Source organism: Centruroides vittatus, unplaced genomic scaffold, assembly GCF_030686945.1.
Source record: "Centruroides vittatus isolate TY-2023 unplaced genomic scaffold, ASM3068694v2 scaffold_435, whole genome shotgun sequence".
NCBI classification, from domain to species: Eukaryota; Metazoa; Arthropoda; class Arachnida; order Scorpiones; family Buthidae; genus Centruroides; species Centruroides vittatus.
Window position 1 is genome coordinate 2649753 of NW_027122708.1, and position 16652 is coordinate 2666404.

The window sequence follows — 16652 nt, forward strand, 5'->3', positions numbered from 1 at the left end:
TTTTCTTTTCTTTCAAATAGTTTAATATTTAATTAAATCTAAGCGTAAACAATCTTTTACAGAAATTTTTAATAGCAAAAATGAATAAATTATTCATTGTAAATTAATCCAAAATTAATAGTCTCTTCTATATATATTAAAATTTAAATTCGTCATTATTATAATTAATTCATAGTAAATTATAGATTATTTTTTATAAGCTTAATTAAAATGCAAGTAAATATTTCAATAATAGTTGTTCTTGTTAAAAATAAAATACTTCCATTAGTCTACCACGTCACATGTTTGTTCAGAGATTAATTATTTAAGCTAATATTATGAAGTTTTATGAATATAAAGCGAATACATTCATGAATGTAGATTATGCTTACATAAATTTTTTGTTAGACAAATTTAACAAACTTTCTTTTAATAATAAATTATATTTAGATTTTCCTACTGAGTTGGTATCGATCGGTTAGTCAATAAATACGCTCCAATCAATAATTTTGTCTAACACAGTTAATTTCGGGTATTTGGGTTGAATATTAATGTTAACTATTGAATTATTAAGCACGTATAATATAACAAAAACGACAATTTTTACGTAAAAATGCAGTTTAATTATTTTATAAAACTTAAGCCACTAAAAAAAAATATTTAAAAAATTCACGCACTCATCAATTATTTATTTAATAATTGATTTGCTTAACATGTTAATTTTCTTCCATTTATATGGTGTTTGCCTTTTAGTAAAGATTAATTTATTTATTGAATAACGATTAATCGCAGCTTAAATTTAATGATATTTAAGATTTTATCACTTGTTTTTAAAATTTATATCTAAAGAATACAATGCACACTATACAAAAAATAAATACAGCATACAATTAATTTAAAATTAGTTATTAACATTATTAGTAATTATTTATAAATTACTTATTAGTTTATTTAATTTTTAAATTATTTGTTATTATTGATTTATTTTCAAAAGAAAATATTGAGAATAAGTTATTAGAAAAAAGAACATCATATAACTAAATTAGTGTTGAATTTCAAATTTTTTCAAAATAAATTAAAAGTTTTATTTTTTTAAAAATTGAATAAATAAATAAATATGTGTAGGCGATATATTTAAAAAATTGTAAATCAATTTTAACATTTAAGATTGAATTTACAATTCTCACGCCGCCATCTAGCTTGATAAAGAGCAATATTATGGAAACCGTAATTGTTTAAGAAATTATAGTAACAATATTATTATATTTTAGAATTTACTATAACCTAATACAAATATTTTTATAGATGAAAATATTTGGCCAGTATTTTGCATTCTGTTATCTATCTCGTGTTACTATGCACTATTTGCAATAGAGCAGAATAAGAGAAAACAGGAATGAAATAAATACAATGATAAATATTTGTGATTAAACTATTTTAATTTCTAACACATAAAATAAAGCAATTAAAAGGTAAAAATATTTAAAAGACTATAACTTATGGAACTCTTATTTTTAAAATAGAAACAGTATACTAACAGTAGAAATAACAGTCGTACGCTTCATGCTCGTTTTTATTTTAATAATAATACTAATATAAAAGGAAATTTAGTAATAAAGTCTATTAAGAGCAGTTATGAGCTTATTATTCTGTGTACTTTACTTTGACGTCATCAAATCGCGTTATTTCCATGACAACGGAAACGACGGGACAAAGTACTCTTGATTTTTAATTACTTAATATATTTATTTTGAATATATTATTCGGAAATTAAATTATAGTTATTTAAGTTTATTACATCATTTTAAATTTATCTACGTTTTTTTTTATAATAATAATTATTATTAATCGGGTTTAGAGATTTTATTTTTCGATAAGATATGCCAATGACGCAGATATAGGGAGGTTGCAATAGGGAATCGTCTCTTCCGTCAACTGGATAACAACAGTAAGTTATTCCCTAAAGTAAATCTTAATTTCTTTCTTTACGCATAAAAAAATGAAATGATATTTTATATTATTAATCTTCATAAAATCTCTATTAAATTAGAATTCATTTATCGCTTTTATTCAATTAAAATCCTTACTTATAATATTTACTAATGCATTAAAATATATATATATTAATTCAAGTGGTTGATTAGAATATTTTTTTTCTGAATTTAGAGATTATCGAGAAAATATTATAGAGGTTTTATGGTTGTTATCTAGAGAATATTCTAATATAATAAATAAATTTTATTACTGTATTATTATTATTATTATGCGTGTAAATTTTTTCTGAGATAAATATACAAAATCGTTATTCGATTTTAATGTTAATTTACTTTAAAGAATACAATTATACTATTTCGCTAAATACTTTTTTGAAAGCTCAGTACAATAATAAGCAACCGCTGTAAAATATGACTAAATATTGAGGAAATTTTAGATATTTAAACCAGAGAGAAAAAAAACAATTAAAAATAACTAATAAGCCTAATTGTTTATAATACATATCATTAATTCACGAAGTATATAATTTATTAAATAGTGTTTTATATACTGTACAAATAATTAATTGCGGTCCTTTATAAATAGCAAATTAAGCAGGAAATTATTATTATTTTTTACACTAAGTTTTAATTATCCGTTCTGAAAAACTTCATAATAACAATTCCAATATGGTAAGCGTTATATAACGTCAATTTAAAAAAATTTAATTTAGGTCAATTTTAATTCGATTCATTTCTCTACTTAAACATTGATTATTTTCCAAAAAATGCGTTTTAATATTTCCAAAAAAGTAATCATTATTTGTATGCGCCGCTTAAAAGCAGTAATAAAACATTGAAAGTAATAAAATAAATTGTTTCATCTGTAAATAATGTTAGAATATAGTTGATAGTAAGCAGTGTATCAGTGTTCTTGACTACTTTATTTAATTTTCATGCAGTTTAGGTTTCCTCGGTATCAATATTTTAAACCAATCTTTGTATGACCGTGCATTTATATACAGTAGATATATTCACATGAATAAATAGATATAGTCACTACATGTAACTATATCTAATTATATAATTAAACTATATAATTAAGAATTGTTACATATTTGGAATTATTCGTAAAAAATTCAATAAATACCAGTTTATATAATTTTCATAAACAGGTATTTAACTAGTAATAATTTCATTAGTAGTAATATTATTATATATTATAATTTTATTAATAGTATAATATTTAAATAGGCCATATAACTAATTATGATATTTCAGTAGACTCTAGTTCTAAACTGCATGATTAGTAGACTAATTAAGCATAGTCTATTTTAAGTTTTAGCATTTAGTGATTATTTTAGAATTGTATAATTTGAATGGCAGCATAAAAATACATAAAAATAATAATTATATTTAATTTAGGATTTAAATTATAGTAAATGTGCCAATTAACTTATAAATTATAAATATTTATAAGTTCTTATAAAAATATAAATGCTATATTATTTAAATTTAATAAATTAAAATTTCATATTTATCTACAATAAATCTAAAATGTATGAATTCTGAATTGAAATAAATAATCGAACTTTATTGACGTTTTATAACGCTTTCGAAGACAAATTCAGTTGTAAGAATACATTTAATTAAAAAAACAATGTAATTACATATTTTCAAGTTGTTTTCTGATAATAAAAGAATGAGTTTTTTAATCTAAGAATGTTTTTAACAAAAATTTATAGGCCAATGATTATATTTCGAATAATTGTAATTATTCGTATATGATAATGAATAATTATAATCATTTTAACATTATTATAAGTGTTAAAATGACTGTGCCAATGTCTATAGTTAGTCTAAATATTTAAAATTAACAATATTTATAAATATATATAAATTATTTATTTTTAATACATTATAATTTGGATCAATTTGGCAGAAAATAAATAATGCATTTGAATATCATTTTTTAAATTTCGTGAGAATACATAAATCAGTTTAATAATAATAATAACTTAATGTTTTATTCAATATCAAGTTTAAAATTATTATATATTTTTAAAATAATTTAAATTATTTAAATTAAGATACAGAAAAACCTTACAAAATTTTTAATTCTTAAGAAAGTTGATTAGTAAATAAAGTCTCCGTTCTTATAAATTGAATTTGTAAAGGGCTAGAATGATGCGATTAGTTTCAAAAGACGGTAAAAATCATTTATTTCTATCTTACATATTCATTTTCCAATATAATCGACATTTAGAGTGATATATTTTTTTCCAAACGTTCAAAAACTTTATGGCTTTTCCTCGATCCATTCCCTCTATAGAAGTTTGAACTTTGGCATTCGATGAATAGTGTTGATAGAGCCAAATCTGGGTTGTAAGGGGAATGCGGATTAATCTGTAACTTTAAGTTTTTAAGTATCTTCGCTGTCTCATTAGAGTATTGCTGTTTTCTACGGAATGAGGAAAACGAGTTCATATTTAAACTTACTTTACGCAATGACGCAACAAAACGAACAGAGACTTGACACGTAGCCTACAGGCTTAATCTAAGATGGGCTCCCGCTATGGCCCACCAAGTTTCTTATCCAAGAAATGACTAAGCATCTAGAGTCTGATTCTAGACTCTAGATAATAACGAGGTTGAGGCTGAAGTTTTAAACGCGAAAAACGTGTATGTTGGACGTTCAACGCCGCCTTCCTGTAAGCCTAGAAGTTTGACAATGGCGTTTGGAAAGTCAGTGGAATCATGCTCGACATTCCAAACGCCATTGTCAAACTTCTAGACTTACAGGAAAGCGGCGCTGAACGTCCAACGTACACGTTTTCGCGTTTAAAACTTCGGCCTCAACCTCGCTAATAGCTTAATTCTTTCTTGAAAAAAAAATTGAGGTTGGTCAAAATAATTCTCCAAACTTGGTGGGCCCTTCTATCTTATGTACTTGTGTCTGTTAAATGACGGTATTTACAAGTTTCTATTCATGCACTTTGCAGAATGCTGCGATAGGAGATCTTATTTAACGATCAATCTTCGTAAATAATTATTAAAATGCATAATGATTAAAATATAATAGATGTAAGATAAAATTATGTTATAAATCCTAATCTATAAATATTTATATTCACTTTTAGATGGGTCGTTGGAGAACTCCAGCTGCAGGAATTTGCATTTGTTTAATCCTTATTCTTGTTTTACTGACTATTCTCTTTGTTGTGATGTCTAAACATCCAGAGTATAAAACTGAGGTTGCATCAACAGATATGAAAATTATGGATAGATTGTCAAATGTATGGTGCGGCTGGCAAGAAGTATCATCATCTCATCCTATTTCTACTTATCGTATTACAGGAGAGCCTACTATTCGGCGAAATTTTAATCGTCATTATCGATTAAATTTTACAAAAAAATTACATTTCGGTAAAGAAAGTCAGTTACAGTATTTCTTTCTTCCGGGTTCAGCCGTCGATATTAGAGCCTGTACGAACAAAAATGGGATATTTATGCGGATTTTCAAAAGTATCCAAAAATGGGAGGATTGCTTACGAATACGAAGAACGCATCCATTTCGTTCCGGGGATTCGTCCAGTGAAGAAAGTGACGAAGACGAAGATTTTGGTGACCATATTAAGAAATTTTGGAAAAATCAATCAAAGAAAAAATTTAATGAGAATTTTCGAAATTGGTATCCAAGCGAATGCAATCATTTTAAATCTTTCAAAATTCCATTTAGTGCAAAAGCTTGTGATTCTACAGCATTATCTTTTAGTGTCGATGAAAAAGAGACTTATGTATTTTCACTCGAAGACTATCATTCTTCTTCTGACGAAAGCCAAACTAACATTCATGTGTTTCTTAATAGAACTACTTACGACATTTACAGTAATCCTCCGATTTGTAAAAGCACTTTTAGATGTGAGGTCTCTTTGTCATTCGGAACAGATAATCGAGCTATCATAGTAGTAGAACCAGAGAACGATGCCGGTGCTGTGTCTTATACAGTCATATCGAGCTGTAAACCCAGAGTATTTTTCTTCATATTACTTTTTGTCTTAATACCACTTACTGTATTATTGTGCATAGGATGTACTATAATGCTATGCAAAAAGCCGAAGTATGTCAGTAATGTTAAATACGTTGAAATAACTAGAGAAAATATGCGTAGAACTTCTACTATTCCTGCACCGCCTAAAATTCCTTTGTTAGCGGGTTCCGAAGTAACTTTGTATTCTAGGCCCAATATTAGATTACCATCAGAATTAAATTCTTCGCCACCTCCATCTTATTCTCAATGCAGTGCTCCTCCATCATACACTTATGTTACATCTTTAGGAATGCAGGATAAAAAGAAACCTAATGTATCTCAGTGTTAGTTTACGTTAATAACATTGATCAGTTAACAATGTTATTTTACATATATAATGCATATACAAATTTTAATTACTCGCAGTCAATAATAGATCATAATCTTACGTGCAAGTTTTGTTGTTTAAGTTATAAAAAGTTTATTAATGCTTTTCTTTTACTTTATATTACATTTTTCTTGTATTTTACTTTATTTGAATGAAAAAAATTTAGTTCAAAGGTATTTGGTATTAAAAGATATTCCAAACTGTTTAAACGTAATTAATTAATTGTTTTACAAATTTCACAATTGATATAATCTGCAATGTTAAAAAAATCTGTCAGTATATAATAATAATTAAACTTGATTAATTTTTAAAATATGAAAATTCAACTAGAATATTAAAAAATGGCTAATGTCTGCTTTAAGTAAAGAAATCTCTATTGCAGATCCAATCAAACAAATTGAAATACAAACAAATCTGATAAAATTTAATGGAAATCTAATCTAAGTAAAGGCATCATTGCATTACGTACTTTTCATGTTTATTGAAATACTGTAACGCAATGATGCACAAACTGTGGGGCGCATCGTAGAGGGAGATCGCAAAGTTTTTCCATTTATTTCCTTCGAAATTAGCACAAGGTTGCTGTTGAGAACAAATCATACAGGAACACTTTGAGTGGAAGAAGCAGGTTTATTGACATAAAAGGATATGCATTTCGGGCTTAATGCCCCTCTTCAGTCCGATTATATCAAATATATCGGTAAAAATTATGTAGAATTACCGATGTATTTGATATAATCGGACTGAAGAGGGGCATTAAGCCCGAAATGCATATCCTTTTACGTCAATAAACCTACCTTTTCCACTCAAAGTGTTCCTGTATGATTTGTTCTCAACAGCAACCTTGTGCTTCGGGGGGTGGTCCGTTCGGATATGTCGGGCCCCGTCCCTCACCACCCGGTCGTCCCATTGTGGGCCTGGCCGAACCCATAATGGGCCTAATATAAGAGGCCCTCTTAGTGCCCACAGGGCGGAAAGAGTTAATATTGAAACATTTTTTCTTCGTAGAAGTCTGGGGAAGGGGCAGAAAATATTGAAGTAGATATAAAGGGGAGCATGACTGAAAAAGTTTGCACACGTGCCTACTAAAATGAATCTTTATACTTTTTTTCCTATACAGCGCGTTAGTGTTTCAATAATAACTATGGCGCCATCTACTCGCAAAATTTTAACGTATTTTATCTTTAAATAGTTTTAAGGTCTTAATTTATAACACGGAAAGATTTCCGACGTTTTAATAATATACATTATTATAAAACAATAAATTCATTTCTATAAAAAATATATAATTGAATACTTAAAATATTCTACATAAAGTAATTTATAATAACTTAAATTATTGTAGAAAAATAGTAAAAAATATTTTCATACAAAATAACTGCTTTACTATATTTAAAAATTCATAAATTAATTAATTAGTTTGGTAAGAAAGTACTATTATTTATCTAATCTAAAATTAATATAATCGCTTAAAATACATATTTAAAAATGTTGTTTAGTCTACTGTCGAATCAATTTACAAATACTACTTTCAAATTAAAATGCAGGTCATGCTTACACATAACATATTTTAGATAAACATTACAGTTTATTCTATGAGATGTATGTATATTTGAAAGGAATACGACATAAAATTACAAAATTTATTTTAATGATAAGACTGTATAAATTGTTTGAAGACCTTTCTGCTATATCGCAATGAACTTCGTCCTAATGGAAGCGCCGATATGATATCTTCGATAGAAAGAAACAATTGAAAGCGATAGAAAGAATATGTAAAAGTTTTAATGTAAGTAAGCCAAGTTTATCCTCTTAATAATGTCAAATCCGGCAAGACCGTTTATAGTAACACTCATTACTGTCATCTTGGGTGCGGTGTTTTTTTCCATTCCGCTCATCATGAAGCATAAAGTGTATACGCCAATGAAATCGCCCGTGTTTTCGTACGATGTGTTTCCATTGCAAAACAAAATCTCGAGTATCTGGTGCAAAGGGCAGAAAGTTACATCAAATGCTAGTTTAGACGCTTATTTGTTTCCATCATTACCTCAGTTAAATACGAATATGCATATAAATCGCCATATGAAGGAAATAATTACGATAAGTGTCAACCAAATGGAATACAGAGCCTTCTATCTACCAACAGGAAGCTCCGTAAGTTTGAAGATGTGCTCTAGATTTCCCGGTGCCATAATGTCCGTGATTAAAGGAACACCATCCCTAAAACGATGCATTCACTCTTACAAAAACGCGCCATTTTCGAGCGAAGAAAGTTTAGAATCGGAAGATGAATCAGACGATAAAACTTCTTCCATATCCAGCAGCCAAGGTGTGTTTTCTAACGAAACAAACGATTCGTTTGTGTGCCACGAGGCTTTAGAACACGTTCCATTGACCTCAAATTCTAGATGCAATAATAAACGAGCACGTTTATTTGTAGAAAAGAATAAATTAACTTATGATATTGCCAGTTCTGATTTTTATTATTTTTTCTTCTCGTCTGATTCAACGTTAGATCTTGTGCCAAACTATATATACATTGACATCGAATTAGAAAAACCAGGTTATAATTATAATAACTCGATAAATCATTGCAATAACACGACCAGCTGTTATTTTCCACTTAGTTTCCAAAGTACCGATACTGTAGTAGTATCCATGACAAACAGTGACGAAATGTGGAGCGAAGGTATTTTGACGTCAGAGTGTGTTCCACGAAAAAGTATTTATTGCATTTTTTTCACTTCTGTTCCTATACTTTTATTAATTTGTGCTTTTCAATAAATAATTTAAGATGTATTTTCAAGTTCGTGAATAATTTTGTTGATTTATTTAACTAAAAAAAAAGTTTCGGTTATTAAAATTGTATTTGAACTGTCAAAATATCTTAAAATCGCTTTAAAACATTCTTAAAAAATGTGTACTGTATTTCCATAATTTAAATGAAAATTTAATCCTAAAAATAACTATCAGATGGTAGCACATAACAATAATGTTTTTGTATAATTTATTCATATATATGAATTTACATGATGTTAAAATTCAAGTATATCTTTTTTATTGCTTTTTCCAAATATTTAATATTTTTATATAATACCAACGTTAATAAGTTTTAAGTATTTAATACTTTTGTATGAAGATTAGTTGTAATATTAGCAAAGTTATTTCTAGTTTCAATAGATTTAATAAAAACTTAGCTTTGAAAATTCACAATTTTTATATTTCAAAATTGCTAAAACAAATTCTTTATATTATTTAAAATGTATCATTTATTTCTTAATTACAAAATACACAATTTTATACAAATTTTTAATAATAAAAATTAGTATTTAAATACTGTATAAAATTTATTCCAGTTTTTTACTGTCATTATTCATATCCTCAAGTATATTTTTTTTCTTCCATAACTTGTACAAAAATAAAAATAATGATTTTTCTTTTGTTGTTATTATAAACATTACAAATAAAAAACATAATCCACCAATTATAATATGTAATATCCAATTTAAGGTTCTAGAACAACATAGATAATTTTCTGACACACAAGTTACACAAAAAGATGCAATAAAAGCAATTAGAACAGAAGGTTTAATATTGATCCCCAGTGGCTGAAATGTACTGCCTTGAAAATAATTATGAATAAAATAAATACTATGGGCAATTCTGCAGGTCATATTCAAGCAATTTGCCATAATAAATCCAGTACCTCCAAAAAGTTTGGTCAAAAAGTATGATGACATCAAAAATATGCAAGATAGCAGAAGCATTTTTCTATTATATTTATCGATTGAATTTTGATTCATAGCTGCAAATACAAAACATTCGGTTACACCATTAACTGCTAAAAACAATACATAGAAACAGTGCCAACGTAAGAGTGTTGGGCCAACACCAGAAGCAAGCATGCTTCCTCCATAAAAATATAATAATAATTTAGCATAGGAGTAACCAAAAGTTAGAATAATGAGACCTAGAATTATCATTAATTTTAATAAATATTTAAATATTGTTACACAAATTGCTATTTCATTACTTTGATTCTTGATTGACTCATCTCTCTTTAACATCTGTGCAAAATACAAATAACCGCTTTCTTCTATCGGCTGGAAGACAAATCGAGCAGCAAGAGAACCCAAATTATTTACAACGTCATATACACCTTGCTCGGCAAAACTCAGAATGTTAAATATCGACATAACATATTTTTCTCCTTCGGTCAATAATTGCTTCAGTATAGTTTGTTTTAGAAAACTCCAAGTAAGTACAAAAATATTCCAATCTATAAATGATTCTTCAAGAAATTTAGGAAAAAAATCTCTAATAGAACAAAATGGAAAGGAATCATTCTTATCCATTCTCAATGTACGAATATAAAAATAAAAATAATAAAACAGAGTATAAACAACCGAAGCTAAAAACTGTCCAGTCGAAAATGCAGATATTCCATTTTCAGGAGAAAGGACAACAAGAGTCACCATGACAATACTCCTTATAACAAGAGCTAAACCTTCTGCTACGACTCTAAGTCGAACAAATCCATGACATTGAGCTGTAATGAAAATGGGTTCTGCCAGCATCTCTATGATCACAGATATCACAATAACATTTACACTAACATCATATTCGTGTACAAAATGTTCAGGCTTGAGTAACCAATATAACCATATGTATCTAAAAATAATTCCGGAAAAAATAGATAAAGGAACGATGCACCACGTCATATTAATGACTTGAGACCACGTAGCTTGTTTGGAACTTAGACACGCTCTTCTGAACGACTCTCGATTCAAAAACTGTAGAGTGGTGTAGAGTAACAGCAATCGTACATTAATAACACCCAACACATCTTTAGTAATATAACGCAAAATAAATGCATTTAAAATAAACGTCAATATCCTCATCGATAGCTGTAAAATTATATTGTACGTTGCTGACGTAGCTGCCACGAAAATTAGTTTATTGCCATCCATTATTTACTGTACAAATGACTTTAAACAAATCCAACAATCATCAACAACGATTAACAGCACTCCGCCATTTTAGGTTATCATAGAGCCCTACAGCGCCACCATGGTGATAAAGAAATGACACTGAAAATTCGCCCAAATATTTTTAAAAATTAAAATAATAATTAATTCCTTTTTCTTACAGGGCGACTGTCCGTTACGAAATTTTAATTTGTCGAAAAGTTAAAAATACGTCACAGATTTAATTCAAAGATTTCCAGATTTAACTAACAACATTTAAAAAATAATAATTATTATTATTCTAATAATGATTATTATTTTTTATAAAACGTTTTTGAGAAAATTTTTAATTTAAAATAATCAAAATTATTTTAAATTAAAAATTACAAATTTCAGAAAAATGTAACAATAACTAAAGTATAGTGTTTAATATATTATTTCTTTATTTTCTCTTTAAAAAAATACACATTTATATTGTAGCATTTACAGTATTTTCTAAATGTTTTTGTATATCTCTATTTGCACTTTTCCCCCCTGTTGTTTTGGACTTACCTCCTATTTCACCAATAGACGATTAGACAAATCGCAGGATTAACGACTATCTTAAATACAGGATTACTGATTTTGCGTTCCACCATTTTAAGATTAGACGTAATTTGGCATTAGTAACTAATTCACTAAATTCGGGCTATTAGTGTACTAATCTCGGTAAACAATCTTACTTTGCAGAGTACGAGTATAATTAAATATAAACAAATTTACCTTCAACAGAGGCATTAAAATCAGCATCACTGTCAACAGAATTTGAGAGGGGTGTAAATTGCTTAGGGATTAAAGAGAAAATTTTTTCTGTAATTGATGGCATAGGACATTCAATATCGGCACATACTCCTCCCCCAGTACTCATCTGTGCTTGCTTATTTGACGCCACATCTTTTCTCGCTTTCTGCTTCAAATTTTTCGACAAAATTTTCAAGTTTTTTGTGTCCCGTTTACTAACCTCCGGAAACTTATTAAATTTTTCGGTTAGAATTTGCCACGTCTCATTTTCTTTAAATATATGACATTCGTTTCTTTTGATTCTACTCGTATTATATCTATATACTTTTCGATTAATTCCATTAAATATCCTGTTTCTCGATGAGGAAAATCGGGTTGTCGACTTCGTTTCTTGTTGTCTGCCATGTTTGTATCTAAGCGCGTATTACGTGTTTCCGAAACATCCAATCAAGTAACGTGTAAGAAAATTTTTTGGTAACGGTAGTGTCGAGATTATTGGATTTACTAATCCTGTTCTCGATATCTCGGAATTTAGTAATCCTTCGCTAAAATTTGTTGGTGAAATCCTCGCGTCGGTAATCTCGGTATTAGTCTAATCACTGGATTTACAAATACCACGATTAGGCAATGTTGGTGAAACTTCCCGTTAGTACCGGTCGCTAAATAATGCCCTTTTAGTAACTACAGTACGTTTTAATCTTTTCCTTTTTCAAAATATTACAATTAGCGCTTCTCCGTACCTCATTTCTTTTCAAAAACGTAACGAGAACAATTACCAGACATTATTGCCCATTCATCAAAATATGACCTCGGACAAAAGGGGTCTCATCCCATTTACTTTTTACGTCCGCTCCAATCAGCCTGTGGTATTTGTTGTGGTCGATAGAGCGGATGGACTAGTTTGTTGCGTACGTTTTTATGCCGGTCACAAAACTTTTCACCTGAGTATATAGAAGTTTTCTTACAGGGCGACTGTCCGTTACGAAATTTTAATTTGTCGAAAAGTTAAAAATACGTCACAGATTTAATTCAAAGACTTCCAGATTTATCTAACAACATTTTTCTTGAAAGATATCATCAAAATTTACGACAATTCAATAATTTTTTGAAAATAGAAAAATAGAAAAGAATTGTCGCATTCCACAGTACAACAAAATATCTAGAGCGGCCGAAGCCGAAGCGGTTAAGGCGTTAGCCTACCGCTCTGGAGGACCTGGAATCGAATACGGGCGTCGACAAACTCCAGGAATTTTTCGGGGGTGGTCTGGTCACATGCTCTTAGAAGTAAGAATGAATCATCACGATAATTGGCTGAAGCTGTCATGTCATTTTGACATCACTGCCTCTCGCTCTCTCTCCATTGCACTTAATTTCATTACTCGTATATACTGTATGACTAGATAATAATTCAATTTATCTTTAAAAAGGAATATTCTTTGTTCAATGCATCCGTGAATATACAGTTTCTTTTTGGCGTTTTGAATGTGTTCAATAGTTAAAGTTTCCGTCTCTGAAAAAACTGTTTAAATTATACCTAAAACAAATAAATAATGATTACCTCTTATTGGTGAATAAAGTTCGTAACACGAAACGGCAACAGAAAAGATGAACAATCTCTGTACACAAAAGCAGTCTTTACACAAGTAAGGACAGACAAATAAGTTTATGCACTTAAGTACGTTGGATACAAATCAATATGCAATTATGACAACGTGTCATAATCGGACATTTTAATCGATATCGATTTAAGCCAAACTTAACAAAGAGCAGTTTTGAATTGGGCCGACGGATATGTGAATAACACTATTAAACTTTTATTTAACTCTTTCCGCCCTGTGGGTACTAAAAGGGCTTGTTTTAGCAAGCCCATTATGGGTTCGACCAGGCCCACAATGGGGTGGTCGGGTGATAAGGGATGGGGCCCGACATATCCGGACGGACCATCCCCGAAAAATTCCTGGGGATCTATCGACCCGTTCGGATTCGAACCCGGGTCCTCCAGAACAGCCTGCTGTTCTGGGGGACGCTCGGCTATCCGGCAGTCTAGACACGTACCAGTACGTAATAAACATCATTAGGAAGCATGAAATATTAAGTAGAGTAATCCTCAAGTAAAAAAGCAATACTAAAATAAATCTTCGCCTAACGTTTTTTAGCCATAACTCAATGAACAAAACAAATGTCGGCATCTTATTAGAAGACGTAAAATGAAAATTTCATAAAATAAGTAATTCAAAAATTAGACTATTTCGTGAAATAGGCAGAAAATTTGTAATTCAAGAAAAATGGTAGCTGATGTGCCGATTCACGAGTTACGCAAATTTTTGCCTGTTTTGCGAGATGAGCAACATTTCCAGATTTGATGTAACGTATAAATATGGAAGCTGATGAATCTTTAGAGCGTCAGAATGATGAACAAATTCCTCCTGTTCATCATCTTGACGTTCTAAAAATGAAGATGCCAACTGACCAATTCACCTCTACATGTGAATGTTTTGTAGTGTTATTTACATATCCACCGACCCAATTCAAAACTGCTGTTTGTTAAGTTATACTTAAATCTATATCGATTAAAATATCCGATTATGACACATTGTCATAATTGCATATTGATTTGTATCCAACGTACTTAAGTGCAATAAGCTTATTCGTCCGTCCTGTTTAACTTATGTTTAAAGACTGCTTTTGTGTACAGAAGTTATCCATCTTTTCTGTTTCTGTTTCGAACTTTATTCACCAATAAGAGGTAAGCAAACTGTTCATTTCATAATATGATTTAAAAAACAATAAAGGAAATACAGTACGTTTCTAATAAGTACGTGGGCAGGCGCATTTTTTAAACACTGGTCTAGTGAGATGCCTCAGTTTGTCAGTTTTTGCAGAACCTAATAACTTCCGTATTGCTGGGATGATACATATAAAATACGTTTCGTTTATTCTATTATTTTATTGTTGCAGTTTTTATCGTTAGCAATTATACAGGGTGTCCCAAAACTTTCCATACATACAAAGGTGAAATGTAACTTTATTCGCAAAACATTAAAATGTCAGCATTAAGATTTGTGTCAGTGGATTGACGGAGTAAGGCAACGGAACACATGGGTGATCTGCCAATGGGGTAACTTCTAGCAGGACTTCCTATGTGGCAGTGGCTTAGCGTAGTGGGGGCGGCACTTTAAGAGGGCGGAAAAATTTCACAATAAATAATAATAATACTTAAATAAGGGGGCGGCGAAATTTTCCTCCGCCCCGGGCGGCTGACACCCACGCTACACCACTGCTATGTGGAAACTGGATTCTGTTTAAATGTTAGAGACATGAAGAAAACCCAGAACATTGCATGGTGACCAGCCCATTGGTCAGGTACGAACCAACTACCTAGTGATATATAATACGCATATATAAATACGTATACATATTTACCTGAACGGAAAACGCACTTTTTTCAGGTTTTAGTATCTTTGAAAACAGGGTGCTTCTTAGATTCTATGTAATACGTCATTATTAGCGACCTCTAGTGCCATGCGGTTTGTTTCATTGTTACTGATTCTATTGTGTCATTTTAAAGCGAGTCTGGCCCCTCCCAGAAAAAATTCCTCGGTACGTCATTGGGAAAAAGTAAAGAAATATTTTGGAGTAGTAATCTTACGTTTTATCTTATCAAAATATTATTAATTAATTATTACTGTAAATAACTAAAGAAAGTACTCTTATCTAATGGTTCTCTTAAGAAAACAACAATAGATACTAAACTGTAGATTAACTTTTTAAAATATTGCCTAAAATACTTTCATCTACGTATGAATGTTTTGAATTAAATGTTTATATTTAGATTTGAAACAGAATGCCTATATATGTTCAGTACATATACAAATTTACATATACAAGTATATATATTTGCAACATTGTATAATAATTACGAAAATATTACATATATATAATCAATATAATATTCTATATATAGTAGTTTATAAATATCACTTCCGTTACATTAATTTTATTTTAACCATTTTTTTTTTATTACAAATAGAATCTTGGAAAAAATATTTTTGAAAGTAGTAACAATTGAATTTTTGAGATTTATATTTCAAAATCGATATTTTTAAAATAAAAATACTGTATTAACATTTAAAAAACTAAATTAACGTATATAAATAATCGCGTTCATTATAAATCACAAGAATCAGTTGGATAAATCATAAATTAATGATTAAGTTATTGTTTATAGAAATATAATGGGAAAATGTGATCAGATAATAAAACATATGTTTGTTTTAGAAAAAGATATAAAATATTTAAATTATTTTCAAGAAATTTAAATTATAATTACTTTAAATTAAAATTTTTAAGTTTCATGTCTAGATACAAAGGAATTATGAAATGTTATCTGAAAAATTAATCAAGAATAAATTTAATAAAATAAAAAATATCGATTCACATTTTTTATAAAATTTATAAAAGTTACATTAAAGTACTTTATAAAAATATTCTCAAAAAACAATAAAAATGTGTATAATTTTATTACTTTGTATCTA

At 29.0% G+C, this 16652-nt stretch overlaps 4 protein-coding genes across 4 annotated transcripts in view; 2 read left to right on the forward strand and 2 right to left on the reverse strand.

Moving 5' to 3' along the window:
- LOC136989101 (uncharacterized) overlaps window positions 1–16652 on the reverse strand; it is a 246419-nt gene that overhangs the window by 16995 nt on the left and 212772 nt on the right. The gene's annotated exons all lie outside the window — the stretch shown is intronic.
- LOC136989070 (uncharacterized) lies at window positions 299–6567 on the forward strand. Its single transcript, XM_067287161.1, has 4 exons — window positions 299–356; window positions 430–511; window positions 1838–1927; window positions 5093–6567. The coding sequence occupies exon 4, from the start codon at window positions 5093–5095 to the stop codon at window positions 6329–6331; it is 1239 nt and encodes a 412-aa protein (XP_067143262.1). The 5' UTR covers window positions 299–356; window positions 430–511; window positions 1838–1927; the 3' UTR covers window positions 6332–6567.
- Window positions 7944–9361, forward strand: LOC136988951 (uncharacterized). The gene has a single exon (XM_067286967.1). It carries the CDS (start codon window positions 8189–8191, stop codon window positions 9152–9154), a length of 966 nt encoding a protein of 321 aa, XP_067143068.1. The 5' UTR covers window positions 7944–8188; the 3' UTR covers window positions 9155–9361.
- LOC136989000 (man(5)GlcNAc(2)-PP-dolichol translocation protein RFT1) lies at window positions 9631–11413 on the reverse strand. The gene has a single exon (XM_067287019.1). It carries the CDS (start codon window positions 11338–11340, stop codon window positions 9718–9720), a length of 1623 nt encoding a protein of 540 aa, XP_067143120.1. The 5' UTR covers window positions 11341–11413; the 3' UTR covers window positions 9631–9717.